At 42.8% G+C, this 19,079-nt stretch overlaps 1 protein-coding gene across 4 annotated transcripts in view; it reads right to left on the bottom strand.

The window, feature by feature from the left end:
- Positions 1-2,048: 2,048 nt before the first annotated feature.
- Positions 2,049-19,079, bottom strand: part of calb2a (calbindin 2a) — a 93,212-nt gene continuing 76,181 nt past the window's right edge. For 2 of the 4 annotated variants that reach the window (XM_048546626.2, XM_048546627.2), the window contains 3 exons: positions 9,034-9,087; positions 6,983-7,054; positions 2,049-5,837 (listed from right to left, as the gene is read on the bottom strand). In XM_048546626.2, the coding sequence (XP_048402583.1) occupies positions 5,724-5,837; positions 6,983-7,054; positions 9,034-9,087 (240 nt within the window). In that variant the 3' untranslated portion in view covers positions 2,049-5,723. The remainder of the gene's footprint in view (positions 5,838-6,982; positions 7,055-9,033; positions 9,088-19,079) is intronic. The other 2 variants (XM_048546628.2, XM_048546629.2) reach the window with 1 other exon arrangement.

The raw sequence follows: 19,079 nt of genomic DNA, 5'->3' as shown, positions 1-19,079 counted from the left end.
TGTTAATGGGATAACATCCCATTGATTTCTATACTTCTATAAATTAATGTCTTTTATCTGCCTACACATAGGTATGCAGGCACTGCCCTGAAGCTTCCTGCCCAGCTAGGAATTCAGTGTAAGACTTTGTAACTCCTTATCTTCCTACACATCAGTATGCAGACACTGTTTTAAGCTTGCTGACTGAATAAAATTAGAATTAAACTGTCTCAAATAAGGTTAAGTGAGGAACATTTGTAAAGGTGTGAGACTTCTGAAGCATGTAACTTCTGTCGCTGACAAAGGGGCCAGGACACTGACTTTGTTCTAGCCAGACACACCGGCAACTTGAAATCACAATCTGTCCCGATAACAACTTGAAATCGCTTCCTGCCATTTGCAGCCACTTCATGAACAACCGATACTATATCCTGGCCTTTTATGTTCTTGATGTAATAATTGTTTGGTATCTTGTCTTTGTCTGTTGTAATAATTGTTTCATGTATCATGTCATTGTGAGATGTGAAATTGTTTTATGTATTATGTACTTAGTAAAGTATAAAAAGCGGAGACTGTCCACTGCTCGGGGAGAATTACTTGTGAGACTCTGCACTCTGTGCCGGGTTAAGTACAGTGATTCTCCACAGCTTGTACTTGCTTGGTAATAAAAGGATTTGTGTTTTTCTAAACAGGTCAGTGTCTTGTTATTGCATCAAGTCCTTGAGGGTCTCCGAAAACAAACCTAACAGCTGAGCCTCCAGTCTGACTTTAGCCTGTATGTCCCAGCAGGGAGCACTTCTTCAATGCAAGTAGAATTATGGAATCCCTGCAGTGTGAAAGTGGGCTATTTGGCCCAATGAGTCCACATTGTGACTGTGAAGAGCATCCCACCCAGATTTTTCCTTAGGATTTTTTTCCTTCTTTATTCTCCATGAGATGTGCATGTTGCTGGCAAACCCAACACTTGTTCATCCCTAATTGCCCATGAACAGGCTTGCTAGGCCATCTTAAAGGGCAGCTGAGAGAGTCAGCCACTTTGTTGTGAGTTTGTAGTCACACATAGACCAATCAGGTAAACGAGATGGATTTCCTTCCTTTACCTGTGAGAAGATGAACGGGAATGCTGCCAATATAATTTTAAGATAATTACCCTTTTTTCCTTTAAACTTCTAGGCCCTGATGCCAATGCCATTTGCTTAATATTTTGATTGAGAATTTAGGTCTTGTTAGTGGATTTAATAATTTCTGGAATTAATTGTTAATCCTTCAGTTTTCTAAAAACAGCTTCCTTGTGTTCCACACCCCATTTCATTTAGTCTTTTTTCATGGAAAGCCAGTAAGGGTATTTCACTTTATGTCTGTGCTGATAAAGTTGATTTGCTCCAGTTATTTTAACAAGGAGTCATCACTCCTTTTAGTAATTTCAGCATGTTGCCTTCTCCAAACCTAAAGCAGATAGCACTCATAAATTCCATAACTTTTCTTCAATCCTTATTATTTAGAGAACCTAAATAATATTTTAACCAATCCATTCACACACAGTAATGTGCATCCACTGTCCCACACAGCACATTTGAATGAATCTGCAACTAATACATTTGTTACTGGTCTGAAGCTTCTTGCAACATGTACCATTTCCTTTGCCTGATCAGTAGTTCCAGCTTCATCAGCTCTGAAGCTCTGATGAAGGGTCTAGGCCCGAAACGTCAGCTTTTGTGCTCCTGAGATGCTGCTTGGCCTGCTGTGTTCATCCAGCTCCACACTTTGTTATCTTGGATTCTCCAGCATCTGTAGTTCCCATTATCACTGGTCAAGCCTACATGTGACTTAAGACCTGTAGCAATGTGGTTGAATCTTAGCTGCCCTCTAGGTGATTAGGGATGTTGAGCAAATGAATGCTGACCTAGCCAGTAATGACCTCATCCCACAAATGAACTAAAATAAAAGATTGTTTGCTTTAATGAGTTAAACATTTTGGAGTCTGATTTTATCCATATATGTCTGTCTTATAGCTGATGGTTCGCTTTGAATTCCCAGATTTATAGAAATAAACATAGACAAGAAACACATTGTTCAATTAAAAGGTTTTTAATTGATTTGGGGCAACATTGCTTCATAGCCACAGATTAAGAAAGAAACACTACAACTCACTAGAAAGAATGGGCAATGTAACAGATCATCTAAACAGGAGGCTTCACAACTGCCTATAAAATAGTAAAAGTAGGTGAGGGGGAGAAACTGAAAACAACTGACAAATCAAGCAAAAACAAAGACCTCAGCAGCCAGCAGAAAGCCAGTTATATCGGACTATGATGGTTTGTTGAAAGTATAATTTGGATGTTTAATTTTAACTTAATTGTCTCTACTTATTGTAAGAACTTATCGTTCCTTTGACACATTGCCAGAGATATTGATAGTTCTCTGCCACTTCACCTGGCAACAAGAGTTAGCAGGATATTTAATCTTGAGGCAGATCCCAGACAAGCCTGATCTTGTTCATTGTGTACTTCAAGCTCAAACATTTTCTATTAGAGGTCACTGGGCAGTAGTAAAGAGTAGGAATATTGCCTTTTTGTTTCAAAGCCTACATAGCTCAATATTGCCAACTCAAATATTGGCTGCAAATAGCACAGACCAAATACAAAAGCTGAGTCCTTCCAAATGGTTGTGGTTCACTGGAGCACCAGAAAGCGTTTTTATGATTCACCTTCTGTCATTTGTCAGTCTTTTAAGAACTATAGTTAGCCAGTAATGTAACAGGTATCTCAGTTCATGGTACAATTTCATTTCCAGCTCAATTACCATGTTTATGGCTGTAGATCAATGCAATCAGCAACTTTGGAAGCATTCTGGAAACTAGAATGCCAAGATTTGAAATGATTCATGAATTATGAGAACCATTTAAACCATCAGCTAAATATCAAATTTTGTCACAGTGAGTTGTGGATAGTAAATTAACCAGCTCAATATTCCTCCAATCTCCTGTGTACATAATTTGCAGCTCCAAACCTCTGATGCACAGGCTAAGTAATAAATTCTGGAAAAACAGTCAAAGATAACTCAAACTGTGATTCAGCAGTATGGTGTACTAATCAAACAATCTCAACATCACATCTGACTCTGGTTGCTAAGACACAACTGAAACATCAGGTGTTGAAGAAAGTGCGTGGGAGAACCACAGGAATAATCTTCGGTGTCAGGGGTCTGAATTATGAGGAATGACTAGAGAAACTCAGAAAGGGAGGATTCTGAGACAGGAACTGCAGGCAATCAAATTGAAAGGGACTTTCAGAAATGTAGCTTAATTTGCAAGAGTATAACCAATGGATTTATGTTCAAATTAGTAGAGAGCAAATTTATAATTGCTCTCAGAAAGTTTATTGTCACAGAAAGCGTCAGCAACATTTGTAGTAATCGGCTGGAAAGAATAGTTAAAACTAGAACCATCCAATTAGATGGTGTTTGACTGTACTGGTTATAGTTATATCTCTGACCCCTGACAGACTGTACTAGTTATATCTATATCTCTGACCCCTGACAGGCTGTACTAGTTATATTTATATCTCTGACCCCTGACAGACTGTAATGGGTATATCTATATCTCTGACCCCTGACAGGCTGTACTAGTTATATTTATATCTCTGACCCCTGACAGACTGTAATGGGTATATCTATATCTCTGACCCCTGACAGGCTGTACTAGTTATATTTATATCTCTGACCCCTGACAGACTGTACTAGTTATTTCTATATCTCTGACCCCTGACAGACTGTACTGGTTATAGTTATATCTCTGACCCCTGACAGACTGTACTAGTTATATCTATATCTCTGACCCCTGACAGACTGTACTAGTTATAGTTATATCTCTGACCCCTGACAGACTGTACTAGTTATAGTTATATCTCTGACCCCTGACAGACTGTACTAGTTATTTCTATATCTCTGACCCCTGACAGACTGTACTGGTTATAGTTATATCTCTGACCCCTGACAGACTGTACTGGTTATAGCTATATCTCTGACCCCTGACAGACTGTACTGGGTATATCTATATCTCTGACCCCTGACAGGCTGTACTAGTTATATCTATATCTTTGACCCCTGACAGACTGTACTAGTTATATTTATATCTCTGACCCCTGACAGACTGTACTAGTTATATTTATATCTCTGACCCCTGACAGACTGTACTAGTTATAGTTATATCTCTGACCCTTGACAGACTGTAATGGGTATATTTGTTTTCCTAACAGACTAATGGTCATGTTATATTACTGGCCTCTGACAATGTAATGATCATATTTACACTTCTGAAACAATATAATGATCCTATTTACATCTTTGACTTCTAACAGACTGTAATGGTTAAATTAATATCAATGATCTCTGACATACTTTACTGGTTCTAGTTACATCCCTGACAGGATGTAATAATTATATTTACATCACTGATATCTGACAGACTGTAATGGGTATATTGATATCTCTGGCCCCTGACAGACTGTAATGATTATATTTATATCTCTGACCCCTGACAGACTATAATGATTACATTTATATCTCTGACCCCTGACAGACTGTAATGATTACATTTATATCTCTGACCCCTGACAGACTGTATTGATTATATTTATATCTCTGACCCCTGACAGACTGTAATGATTATATTTATATCTCTGACCGCTGACAGACTGTAATGATTACATTTATATCGCTGAACTTTTCTGACCAACTGTAATGGTTATATTTAAAGTACCAGGTGTTAACGTGTCTATACCACAAGAAACCTCCATGAGGTTTGTGGGTGCCAGATACCACATTCTATTTAGGAGACTGTAGCTGTGAATATAGCCCAACTATTTCTTGCTGTTTCTTCCTCCTGCCTTGTTTAGAAAAACAGTCAGAGCATTCTGTCCAACAGATCAGGTATTTTCCTGCCCTGCCTCATCGTTACACTGCTATTTTCTCATTTTCTAACAATTGTTTTCAATCCATCTGCTACTGTGCCTTGCCCTGGTAACTTACTGTCAAAATTATTAGTCTTTTAAGAGGTACCTCCTGATTCTGAACTTACTGTAGTTTGTGATCCCCCACTCTCTGGTTTTGAAATCTTTTGTCTCAGTGAGCCATTTAGGGGGAGTCTGAAGCAAACCAGGTGACTCCTCACGGGAAAACAGAGAAAATCCAGGATGGCCAATACAAAAATCCGTTGAGTTCCCCATGCACACCCTTATGGATAGATCTCAACTTCTAGGTTTGTGGTTTGCATTAGGAACACTATGTGAATTCTGGAGTCACTGCAGCCAGGACAACTGGGTAAAAAGAGCAGAGTAGCAAATTAAAATGACTTCAATTAATTGTCTTTTGGATAACTGGCTTTCTGCTGTAAATCTCAGGCTTATCTTTGGCAAACAACAGCATTTACCAAGACTCAAAATACTTCTATACATATTCTGTATATATATATATATATATATGTATCTAATATATTATCTGTTGCTTTAAAATGCTGAGCAAAGGGAGATATATAGAAAATAATGGACAGCCATTATGAGTGAGTTCACACCTCAGCTTTGATGCCTGTCCCTTAGTGACATTTCTTAATCTGCAATACTAGCACATTTGTGGTTTTTAGGACACCCTGCACATGCGCTGGGGTGGAGTGATGTTGGGTGAGGTGAGGTGAGGGTGTGGACTGAATGGCGTAGGGTGGAGCACGTTCTTTGTTGAAGAGGAATTCCCTACAGTGGCTCTGTGCACAAAATCATTTCCAGCTCCCGTCGATATAGCTTCCCACCATGCGAGAGAGACAAGATATTTTTCTTGTATGCAGTCAGTTTCTTAATATCCATCTCCTAGGGCAGAAAATTGCAAAAAAAATTATTATATGATCTTAGCTGTGGATGGTGATATATCTGGTAAACTTAATTGTACAATTTTATGCTGAAAGATGTGGGACTAAAGGGAATAGAAAACTTTCAATTTCAGTTAAATCAATGTCAATGTTAAGCATCCCCATGTATAATGTGTTCCAGTGTGATATTTTTCCATTTTGCCATGAGCCCTCATGTGGCTGGTCAACTTCTGACTACCCAAGGAGGGATGGTTTATTTTCCATTCTCTGCAGTCTCCATTCAGTTCCTGCAGCATTAAAACCTTCTTGACTTCAGGAGCGGCTCGTAATTAAGAGTCATTCTCAATGAACACATCACAACCATGTTAAATTTTTGCCATAAGCAACTAATCTGTGCTGTATTTGCCCAGCAACTGAGTGACTAATTGGACAGTACAGTGACCTTTACTCTGTATCCAACCTCTTGCTGTACCAGGTGTGTCTGATGTTCTAGTATAATGAGAACTTTGTTATGTATTCAACTCCATGCCTCATTTGCCCTGTGAGTGTTTGATGGGGACAGTGTAGAGGTAGCTTTACTCTGTTTCTAACCCTGTGCTGTACCTTCCTGGGAGAGTTTGATGGGGTACATGTTGAGGAGGTTTTACTTTCAGTTGAAAAGAATAAAGAGGGACAAAACAGATCTGAGGAAGGGTCACCCGACCCGAAACGTTAACTCTGTTTTCTCCTCCACAGATGCTGCCAGACCTGCTGAGCTTTTCCAGCAACTTTGTTTTTGTTCCTGATTTACAGCATCCACAGTTTTTTTGGTTCTTAAGAGTAAAGAGGGGTTTACTTTCTGTTTAAAAGATTAGAAGGAGCTTTGCTTTTACTTTAAAAGAGTAGAAGGAGCTTTACTCTGTATCTAGCCTTGTGTTGTACCTGTCTTGGAAGTGATTGATGAGGACAAAGTCAAGGGAGCTTTACTTTCGGTTTAAAAGAGTATAGAGTGAACTTTTGTCTGGCTCTAACCTGTGCTGTACCTGTTCTGGGAGTGTTTGATGGAGGAGATGTTGCAAAAGTTGTATTTTCGCCTGAATTGACAACTTCTACAAGCACACAGAGTCCTATACTCCTGGACTGTCAGTATTGTTCTCCTCAACCCACCTTTTTGTTTTTCTCATATAAATCTTTCAGTAGTGCATCCAGCTCATTACTATCGATATAGCCATTTCCATCCTGAGGAAGCAGACAGAACATACCGAGTGAAAAATAATAGAATCAACTTGCACTGCAACTCCCATTTAGATAATTAGATGCACGAGGCACCTTGGTAATAAAACAGTGAATATTCTCTATATCACCGCTGGAACTCCTTGCTGGGATTCTCTGTTTTGTTGGGGTCTGTGTCATCAACCTGTCCTATCCTCATCTCCCTGCGTCAAGCTGCTCCATGTATTTTGAGTGGAGACCACCAATTGGTGGTTAGTGAGGCATGGCTTTGGCAATATGTGGTCAGTTACTGCTCTCAGTGTTGGGCCTGTAATAAGACAGCAGTGCCCTGGCTTGTGAGGCCAGCTGTATAATAAAGATGGCCATTCAAACACAAACAGCCCCCTTCCTTATGCTTAGCATTGCTCAGGAACACATGGTAGGGTTGACTTGGGACAATAATTTCCTATCATTCACAGGTTTTTAACCTGGGTGTGGTTGTAGAACTGATGTCTCACTTCTTACTGGAAATCTTGGGGATTTGTAAGAATTTGTGATTGAGGTAGGTTTTTTTGGGCAAGAGATTCTGGGAGAAAAGGGTGGTGAAAGGAATCGAGGCACAGATCAAATGTGTATTAATTCAACGGTGGAGCAGGCTTGAGTGAGTGAATGACCTCCTCCTGTTCCTGTGACTTTTGCTGGCTTCTAGGCAAAACTTCCTTAGTAACTTCCCTTTATGTGCCTTTGCCTAAACACTTGAGATCTGTACTGGTGTCCGCATGGCACGGCATATTGAGACCAAAATGTCCCAGCTTCAATTCCCAGTCAGTGCTTACAGACTTTCTTTGGGATGCCATTGGGAGTACTACACATAGCTTTAGCCTCTTCGGTAGATCTGCTAATTTGTCATTGTTGAAAAGTCTCCTATTGGCCACCCAGTCTCAGGAGTCAAAGGGAGGACCTGTGAAGTTCAGGCACCTCAAAATGGAGGCATCTTCTGAAGGCTTTGGCAAAGAACTCCAGCTATTGCCACCTTGTAAGTTTAAATTGATGATGGTACACAAGAAACATCCCCGCTCCCCTGACTTTGATGCTGAAGGCACCCTATGGCCCAACCTTCAGCTGCTGTGGGGCAAGTTGGCTTCAGAAAATCAGCTTTAGTTGTCCCTTTAATTGCCTTAATAGACAAGGCACCGCTTATACTACCAATCCACACAGAACAAAAGTGCCCAAAGGTCCGTATCTAGTTTTTAGTGAGCGGGACAATTAGTGGCCAAGACCATGCTCAGTCAGATTAAGGACAGTAGATTAATGGTAGAGCTGCTCTCTGACATGAACTTTTCCACCTCTGACACAAATCCAAAGTTCTGCGTAATAACTTTGTTTCTCTCTCTACAGATGTGCTGATTCTGCCAAGTATCTGTGACAATTTTTGCCTTTATTTCAGATTTGCAGCAACCTGATTTGCTTGTGTCAGACCACAGTACATAAAAACATAAGGAATAGGAGCAGGAGCAGACTATCTGGCCCCTTCAGCCAATTCAGTAATACCATGGTTGATCTTTACATGGACTCAGCTCCACTTACCTGCCTACTTACCACAACCCTTAATTCCTTTACTCTTTAAAAATCTATCTAACTTTGCCTTACAAATATTCAATGAAGTAGCCTCAAGTTCTTCTCTGGGCAGGGAATGACAGATTTACGATCCTTTGGGAGAAGTTCCTCACTTCGGTCCTAAATCTGCTCCCCCCTCATTTTGAGGCTATGCCCTCTAGTTCTTGTACTTTAACTCCATGTGGTCTTGCACCCACATAGGGGATTGTTCCATTTGGAGGAGGGTCTTGAGCCCTTGGGACAGTGCATCTGAAATCCTCACCCATCTTCATTAGGAGGGGAGAAAATTCAAAAAATAGAGTCTCGATTCATCTATTAAAACAAAAAGCCTGTGATAGACCGTGCAGTTCTGTGTGAAGCCCTTGTATTAACACTGAGGCAATAGTTACCCTGTCATAAAATGTGAATATTGCATTGAACTCCTCTGCACTCAACTTCATCCCCTGTGAATACAAGAATAAGCATTAGTAAAAAAAGCAGATTTTTTTCAGTAAGGTCACAATCTCAACATTGTCTCAATGCGTTTTCAGACACTGATACTGCTGTCAAGCGAAATCTTTACTTGTAAAGCAGATTTTTCCTCTCACCATCCCTGAATACACAATGGTGACAGTGAGAGATTGAACTACCTAACCCCAGGACTCTGTATTTACTCTGAATGTCACCTTCTGCCCTTGGCAGAAAGAAATGGGAGGTGTCTGCAGCTGCAGGAAATGACAGAGACCCAACAACCTAGAACTTTCACAAAGCTTCTCTTCCCACTGTTGCAAAAATAAAATGTTGTCCTTTGTAAAATACTCTGTGCAAAGAGTACAGTAGGGGTGCTATTGTAACGATGTTGCAAAGGGAGTAAACAATGGGCCTCAGCGACTACAGGATTGTTGGGCAGTGAAGTTAATACCCACTTTCTGTTGTCTCTCACTCTCTCTCTAAGTCTTTCCAAAGCAATAACAACGAGCAGAGGTAATAGAATGAATGAAGTCATTGCCTAACATTGCTCAATCTGCTGAGACAAATATTGTGTTGTTCAGCATCGATTTTAGGCAAAATCTTGGCTGATGTTATTACTGTCTTGCCATACCCAGATCTTAAGGGTCATCTGATCCACATTGAAATATCACCATTCAAACAACAGACTCTCTGGTTGTAAACTCTCACAAGCACTGTGAATCCTGAGATTCTTTTGTTTCCACTTTATGTAACTTGTTCTGTTACAATGGATTCAACAGAAGAACTTGCATTTATATCGCCAAACATATACGTTGAAGTCAGGTCAGAGAGCTCTTTCACACGATTTTTAAACCTCCATTAAGTATACTTGGCTTTGAGCCCCGACTCATAAGATTTCCTAAACTGGGTTCTGTTTTGACAGCTGGAGAGAAGTATTGACTTTGCTTAAGTGACAGCTTTATGTGGTTACAGTAAATTGTTCTTTCTATGGTCTCTTGTGAATGTCTCAATGTTTAGCTGCACAGTATTAAGAGGTGTGAAATGTTCAAAGCTTCTGTTATTGGTACTTTCACAGCCTGATTGCCACAGAAAAATTGATAGGGACCAGAAAGATGCTTCACTGTGTAGCAGGATTTGAACAGTGCACTTGGGAGTTTTTTTAGTCAATAACTAGCCCCTGCTGCACTTGACTTTGGACTGTTTAATGGAATAGTGTAACAGAAAGTTCACTCTGTATTGCAATGTGCAGTGCATCAGCTGCAAGTGTTTGATGGATCAGTGGAGAGAGAGCTTTACCTTGTATCTAACCCTATGCTGTACTTATGCTGTGGGAGTATTTGATGGAGACAGTGTAGGAGGAGATTTACTCTGTATCTAATGCCAGGTATCTGTGCTGGGAGTGTTTGATGTATACAATGTAGACGGCACTTTACTCTGTATCCAACACCATGCTGTTCCTGTCCTGAGAGTGTTTGATGTGGACAGTGTAGAGGCGGCTTTACAGTGTATCTAAACCTGTGCTATATCTGTTCTAGGAGTGTTTGATGTTGACAGTGCAGACAGATTGTTAATGTGGATTTAACCTCTGGTAGTATTTGATAGAGCAGTGTAGAAGGACTTCTGTATCTTACCCAGTGCCAGACCTGCCCAGGGAGTGTTTGGCTTTACTGTACAAAAAATTCAGGGGCTCTTACAATTTCAGTGACCATTTAGGCTTTTCATATTAACTGCTGTCCACCAGTGACTGACCAGACAATCACATAAAACAGGCTGATTGGCTGCATGGGGAAGGACGAGAGGCAAGTAGAGAGAAAAGGGAAAAACAGAGACACAGGGAATATGGAGAGGAGAGAGTCTGTGAATTTTGAGAAAGAAATATTGATTAATAGGGATGCGGCCAGAGAAGATGGGCAGAGAAACAGAGAGAAAGAGAGCACGGAAAACATTGGAAGTATAAATTAGATTTAGGAGAAATGCAAAAAAGACACTTAGACAAAAAAAAAGAGAAGGGCCGATAGACTGGAAAAAGTCTTGAGAAAGATTAAGAGACAAAGAGAGTAAGGAGAAGACAAAATACACCAGTGAGAGACACACACAGACAGTAAAGTGTGAGATAGAAACAGGAAACAGATGAGCAAAATACATATAGAGATATGGTAACAAGAAGAGACAGAAACTAGACAGGAAGATAATTAAGCAAAAGGGAAGCATCCACTGAAAAGGTGACACAGACCTAAACACATGCCTTGTGAGAAACAGAGACACCCACATTGAAATCGGAGATTTGAGAATTTGTAAAGGCAATTTATTTTACCTGAAGCCCACAAACCTGCTTCTGCCTCACAAACCAGTGTCCCCTACACTTGTCCCCACACCTCCTCCCTCACCCCCATCCCAGGCCCCAAGATGACATTCCACATTAAGCAGAGGTTCACCTGCACATCTGCCAATGTGGTATACTGCATCCACTGTACCCGGTGCGGCTTCCTCTACATTGGGGAAACCAAGCGGAGGCTTGGGGACCGCTTTGCAGAACACCTCCGCTCAGTTCGCAACAAACAACTGCACCTCCCAGTCGCAAACCATTTCCACTCCCCCTCCCATTCTCTAGATGACATGTCCATCATGGGCCTCCTGCAGTGCCACAATGATGCCACCCGAAGGTTGCAGGAACAGCAACTCATATTCCGCCTGGGAACCCTGCAGCCATATGGTATCAATGTGGACTTCACCAGTTTCAAAATCTCCCCTTCCCCTACTGCATCCCTAAACCAGCCCAGTTCGTCCCCTCCCCCCACTGCACCACATAACCAGCCCAGCTCTTCCCCCCCACCCACTGCATCCCAAAACCAGTCCAACCTGTCTCTGCCTCCCTAACCCGTTCTTCCTCTCACCCATCCCTTCCCCCCACCCCAAGCCGCACCCCCAGCTACCTACTAACCTCATCCCACCTCCGTGACCTGTCCGTCTTCCCTGGACTGACCTATCCCCTCCCTACCTCCCCACCTACACTCTCTCCACCTATCTTCTTTACTCTCCATCTTCGGTCCACCTCCCCCTCTCTCCCTATTTATTCCAGTTCCCTCTCCCCATCCCCCTCTCTGATGAAGGGTCTAGGCCCGAAACGTCAGCTTTTGTGCTCCTGAGATGCTGCTTGGCCTGCTGTGTTCATCCAGCCTCACATTTTATTATCTTGGAATTCTCCAGCATCTGCAGTTCCCATTATCTCTCCCTTACAAACCTGCATGGTCCCTCACAAAGCCACAAGTTCCACATAAAACCTCCAGTCTCTTTAAAGCCTGCATGTCCTTCACAAATCTATATGCCCCTCTCAAAACTCCGTGTTCCTCATAAACTTGTCTGTCCTTTAGTCCTTTGTTTCCAGAAATAAATTTAATGGCTTCTTGAATGAATTCATTGAGTTTGTTTGACTGCGTGTCTAACAACTCATTCCTTGTGTTTACTTTTTTTTGTTCATTCTTGAAAGGTAGGTATCTCAGGCTGGGCCAGTATTTTTAGCCCATACCAGCTGAGAAGGTTGTGGTGAGAACCATTCCTGAACCACTGTTCATTTGGTGTAGGTAGACTCCCAGCGCTGTTAAGGAGGGAGTTCCAGGATTTTGACCCAGCAGCAGTGAAGGAACAATGATATATTTCCAAGTCAGAACAATGAGTGGCTTGGAGGGGAACTTGCAGGCTGTGGTGTTCCCATGTATTTGCTGTCCTTGTCTTTCTGGATGGTAGTGGTCATGGGTTAGGAAGGTGCTTTCTGGAAGCCTTGGTGAATTTCTGCTGTGCATCTTGGAGGGGGTTGGTTAGTTCAGTTGGCTGGATAGCACTGCACAGTGACGCCAACAGCCTTTCTTCAATTCCTGTACCTGCTTATCTTACTATGAAGGACTCTCCTTCTCAACCTCTCCCCTTACCTGAGATGTAGTGACCCTCAGGTTAAACCACCACCTCCTATCTCTCTCTAATAAGAGAACAGCCTTATGATCCGGTAGAACTATGGTCATTTTATCTTTATTTTGGGCGTGATCAGTTAGCTAGACAGCTGGTTTGTGTACAGTTTCAAAACTGGTTGAGGTTACCATGAAGATAGTACACACTGCACCTACTGAGTGCCAGAGGTGGCGGGAGTGGACATGTGCTGCCAGTCGAAGCAGGCTGCTTTGTCCCGGATGGTGTCAAGCTTCTTGGAGTCGGCTTCTTCAAGTTGTTAGAGCTGCACTCATCCAGGCAAGTGGGGAGTATTATATCACACCACTGACTTGTGCCTTGTACGTGGTGGGCAGGCTTTGAGGAGTCAGGAGTGGGTTAATTTCTGGATTCCCAGCCTCTGACCTGTCCTTTTAGCCACTGTATTCACTTGGCTAGTCCAGTTCAGTTTCTGATCATTGATAATCCCTGGAGTTAATTTTTTACTTAATTGAAACATATAAAATAATCAGAGGGTTAGATAGGGTGGATAGGGAGAGCCTTTTTCCTAGGATGGTGACGGCGAGCATGAGGGGGCATAGCTTTAAATTGAGGGGTGAAAGATATAGGACGGATATCAGAGGTGGCTTCTTTACTCAGAGAGTAGTAAGGGAATGGAACGCTTTGCCTGCAACGGTAGTAGATTCGCCAACTTTAGGTACATTTAAGTCATCATTGGATAAGCATATGGAATAGTGTAGGTTAGATGGGCTTCAGGTCGGTATGACAGGTCGGCACAACATCGAGGGCCGAAGGGCCTGTACTGTGCTGTAATGTTCTATGTTCTAGTTGATAGTCAGGGATTTCGATGATGATAATGCCATCAAATGTTGAGATTGGAGGATTTCATAGAATCCCTACAGGGTGGAAGCAGGCCATTTGGCCCATTGAGTCCACACCAACCCTCTGAAGAACATTCCACGCAGACCCACCCCTTACCCTATCCCGGCATTTCCCAGCCTAGACACTATGGGCAATTTAGCATGGCCAATCTCCCTAACCTGCACATCTTTGGACTGTGGAAGGAAGCCCACGCAGACATGGGTAGAATGTGGAAACTCCACAAAGACAGGCTGGAATTGAACCCGGATCCCTGGCGCTGTAAGGCAGCAGTGCTAACCACTGAGCCGCCGTGCCATCCCTATGTCAATGGGGCAACAACTAGATTCTCTCTTGTTGGAGCTTGTCATTGATTGGCAGTGTCATGAATGTTACTTGCCATTTGTCAGCCCAAGCCAGGAAATTGACAAGGTTTTGCTGCATTTGAAGAGAGATGACTTCAGTATCTAAGGAGTCATGCATGGTGTTGAACATTGTGCAATGATCAGTGAACATCCCCACTTCTGACTTTATCATGGTGGATAGGTCATTGATAAAGCAACTTTAGGTGGTTAGGCCAAGGACACTACTCTGAGGAACTCCTACAGAGATAATGTAGAGTTGAGATGACTCACCTCCAACAACCACAACCATCATCCTTTCTGAGGTCTGACTCTAATCAGTGGAGAGATTTCTCTATGGTTCCCATTGACTCCAGTTTTGCTAGGATCCTTGATGCCACACTAGGTTAAATGTGGCCTTGATGTCACGGCCAGTCACTCTCACTTAACTTCTAGAATTCTTTTTAATCCATTTATGGGATTTGGGCATCACTGGGCAGTTAAGAGTCAACCACATAGCTGTGGATCTGGAGTCACATGTAAACCAGACCATGTAAGGATGGCAGTTTTCTTGCCTAATGGACATTAGTGAACCAGATGGGCTTTTCTAACAATTGACAATGGTTTTATGATTATCATTAGATTCTTAATTCCAGCTTTTTTTTACTGAATTCAAATTCCACCATCTACCATAGCGGGATTTGAACCCATCTCCCCAGAACATTGCCTAGGTCTCTGGATTAATAGTCTATCGATAGTACAACGAGGTCATTGCCTCCTCAAATTCAGCTTTTTTGCCCATGTTTAAACCAACGCTGTCAAGAGCGAACCTGGCAAAATCCAAACTGGGCATCACTGAGCAGGCTATTGCTGAGCATGGCGACCGAGACTCGATTGGCAGGATGGTAATTGGCCAGAATAGATCTACCTGCTTTTTATGTACATCCCTGGGCAATTTTCCACATTGTCAGGTAGATGCCGGTGTTGTTGCTTGATTAGGGTTTTGGCAAGTCTAAATGCACATGTCTTCAGCACTGTTGTTGGAACATTATCAGGGCCCATTGCCTTTGCACAGACAGAGCGAATCACAGTGTGAAGATTGGCATCTGTGATGATGTCCTCTTGGCACTTCTGGTTGAAGATTGTTGTGAGTACGTCAGACTTCTGCATTGGTGTGCTGGAATCCCCCACCATTGAGAATGGAGATATTTGTGGATCCTCCTGCTCCAGTGAGTTCTTTAATTGCCCACCACCATTCATGGCTGGATGTAGCAGGACTGCAGAGCTTAGATCTGATCCATTGGTTGTGGGCTCACTTAGCTCTTGCACATAAGTAGTCCTGTTTGTAGCTTCACCAGTGTGACAGCTCGTTTGTAGGTATGCCTGGAGCTGCTCCTGGCATACCCTCCTGCACTCTCCATTGAGCCAGGGTTAATCCCCTGGCTTGACGGTAATGGGTGAGTGGGGGATATGCCAGGCCATGAGGTTACAGACATGCTGGAGTACAATTCTGCTGCTGCTGGTGGCCCACAGCACCTCATGGGTGAGGTCTTGAGTTGCTAGAGCTGTTTGAAGTCTTCCCAATTCAGCACAGTGACAGTGCCACACAACACAATGGAGGGTATTCTCAATGTGAAGGCAGGACTTCATCTCCACAAGGGCTGTATGGTGGTGACTCTTACCGATACTGTCAGGAACGGATGCATCTGCAACTGGCTGATTGATGCAGATCAGGTCAAGTATACATTTCCCTCTTGTTGGTTCCCTCACCACATGCCGCGAACTTTGTCCAGCAGCTATGTCCTTTAGGACCCGAACATCTCGATCAGTAGCACTGCTGCTGTGTCACTCTTGGTGGTGGACATGGAAATCCCCCACCTAGAGTCTATTCGGCACATTTACTGCCCTCTGTGCTTCCTCCAAGTGGTGTTTGACTTCAGAGTCTAGAGTCAATGTTGGTGACTCCCAGGGCAGTTCTCTCTTGACTGTAAACCACTGTACAACTATTTCTGCTGGAGCTGTCCCCCCTGTGAGATAGAACGTATGCTGGTAGTGATGTCTGGGACATTGTAAGGTACAATGACTCCATGAGTAATGACTCTGTCAGGCTGTTTCTTGACTCATTTGTGAGACAGCCCTCCCAATTTTGGCACTAGCCCTCAGATATTGGTAATAAGGATTTAGCAGGGTCAACAGGGCTGAATTTGTAACTCTTATTCCCAGTGCCTACTTCAATATGGGTGGTTGGTCTTGTGTCATTCAATTTAAGAATTTTTAAGCAGTTGACACAACAATTGTTTGCAAGGCTATTTCAGAGGACAAGGAAAAGTCAAATGCATTGCTGTGGATCTGGAGTCACATGTAGACCAGACAAAGTATGAATAGCAGATTTATTTCCCTAAAGGGTGTTTGTGAATCTGATGGGTTTTTACATCAGTCGACGTGGTCATTAAATTCCAAATTTTGTTGAATTCAAATTCCACCATCTGCTATCGTGGTATTCAGTCACGGCTTCCCAGATCATTCCTTGGGACCCTGGTTTGCTAATCCAGCCACATTGTCTTGACGTGGCGTAGCAAATGGTTCTCAATGGACTTCATTTCTGTGGCGCTAGAATCTAATACTGTCAATCACCCATTCACTCAAATATCTATGTGTTTCTCCTTTATGTTTTCCCTTCTCCAGGCTAAACAATAACTAGGCTTTTCAAGCTCTCTGCATAGGGGCATGGCTGAAACCAGTTTGGGTCCCTGCTGTGCAGTCACCAGGATTTTGTGCTGTGGCTCTTGTATGAGCCCAGCTTTGCAAAGAGACATTTCCACCTTCTGGGAATTCTCTGTTTGCCTACATCTCAAAATTCAGTTAGTCTTCTTTACTACAGCAGAAATCCTATGGCGTTCCCAAGTTAATTTGCATCCCACTTTTGAATGCTTCTTTAGTATTGACCATATATCCAGACCAAATTCATCAATCCTCTTTGTCTACTAAATGTCTGCAAGGTCACTTTGAAGAGTCTTTGAATGGGAACAAGCTCAAAATCTTTCTTCATAAACTTGCATTCCTACGACACATTTCCCAACTTTAGATGTCCAAAAGCCTTTCACAGCTAATAAAGTACTTACGAGCTGTATTCACTTTCATAATATGAGAAATATGACAGCCAATTTACAGCATGTTCCCAGAAATGACAAAGGCCAGAAAATTTTTTTTTACAATGTCAGTTGAGGGATAAATGTTTGACACTAGAGAAAACTCCCTTCTCAGAAAAAAACTAAGCTGACACCAAGATAGTAAGAACTGCCGATGCTGGAGTCTGAGATATCACAGTCTGGAATTAAAGGATCACAGCAGGCCAGGCAGCATCAGAGGAGCAGGAAAACTGATGTTTCGGGTCAGGACCCTTCTTCAAAAATGGGGAAGAGGAAAGGGAGCTCTGAAATAGAGAGAGGAGTGTGGGGCTGGGGAAGGTTGTTGGGATGGTGGTAGGTGAATGCAGGTAGGTGGTGGTGCGGATTGGTCAGTGAAGTGGGAGGAGCGGATAGGTGAGCAAATGGACAGGTCAGGGAGGCGGGGATGAGAGGGAGGATTGGTCACGGGATGAGGCTGGTGGTTTGAAACTAGTAAAGTCGACATTCAGACCATTGGGTTGTAGGGTCCCAAGGCATCTTCTCTCCTACCTATCTCCCTCTCATCCCCGGCTTCTTGACCTGTCCATCTTCTCTCCCACCTACCCACTCCTCCCACCTCACTGACCAATCCCCACCACAGCCTACCTGCGTTCACCTATCACCATCCCACCTTCCTTCCCCAGCCCCACCCTCCTCTCTGTCTTTATATCAGAGCTCCCTTCCTCCTCCCCCATTTCTGAGGAAGGATCCCGACCCGAAACGTCAGCCTTCCTGCTCCTCTGATGCTGCCTGGCCTGCTGTGTTCCTCCAGTTCCACAAGCTGAGGCTATTTGTGTGAGAAGGCAGAGCTCCAGTTTAATCATCTGTAAGACAGCCAGTTCCCAAACTTCCTCAATCACATACCGTTCTGGATTAAGTCTTTGAAGTGAGACCTGACAATAAGAAAAGTTTGAAGCCAACAAATGAGCTCCAGTTGACCTGAGTGTTTGAATATTGTCTGGCTTTCCCTATCCTGCAGCTCTATTCCGTATATGAAGCTGTCCATGATCTCGTAAACACAAGCTTTTGGAGCCTCACTCCTTCTTCAGGTGTTATAAGGAGCGAGGCTTCAAAAGCTTGTGTTTTCAAATAAACCTGTTGGGCTATAACCTGGTGTTATGTGATTTCTGACCTTGTCCACCCCAGTCCAACACCAGCCCTGCCACATCAGGATCTTAAACACCAACAATATGACCTTTTCTGCTGTGTACTTTGTCCTCCTTTTGTGCTATGCTGTCCTTACCATTTTGCTGAATCCTGGACTGGTAGATTAAAAGGATTTCCACAGTGACCATCACATCCCCTTCCTTAGCAATATCGCTGTTCTATGCAATAAACGATTCCTTCAACAACCATTTTTATAGTCTACATTGTACTGTATTTCACACCTACTAGCCAAATCCACATTGCTCCCCAAGTTTAATCCGCACTTAGTTCCAATACAATCACAACTCAATGCTAACACTCGAGTGTAAGTAACAAGATTTTGGTGGTACGCCCCACTCCAGAGACTTAAGCACATAATCTCGGTTGATACTTTAGTACTGTACAGGTGCTAGATTGTCAGAGGTGCTTCAATTTGGGTAAGAAGATACATTAGGTTCCTGTTTGTCCTTAGAAGTGGATTTGAAACATCCCATAGCGCTATTCAAAGAAGAGCAGGGGTGTTATTCTGATGCC

The sequence above is a fragment of the Stegostoma tigrinum genome, chromosome 16, assembly GCF_030684315.1.
Source record: "Stegostoma tigrinum isolate sSteTig4 chromosome 16, sSteTig4.hap1, whole genome shotgun sequence".
NCBI classification, from domain to species: Eukaryota; Metazoa; Chordata; class Chondrichthyes; order Orectolobiformes; family Stegostomatidae; genus Stegostoma; species Stegostoma tigrinum.
Note: the sequence above shows the minus strand (reverse complement) of the source record. Positions and strands in the feature narration are given on the sequence as shown.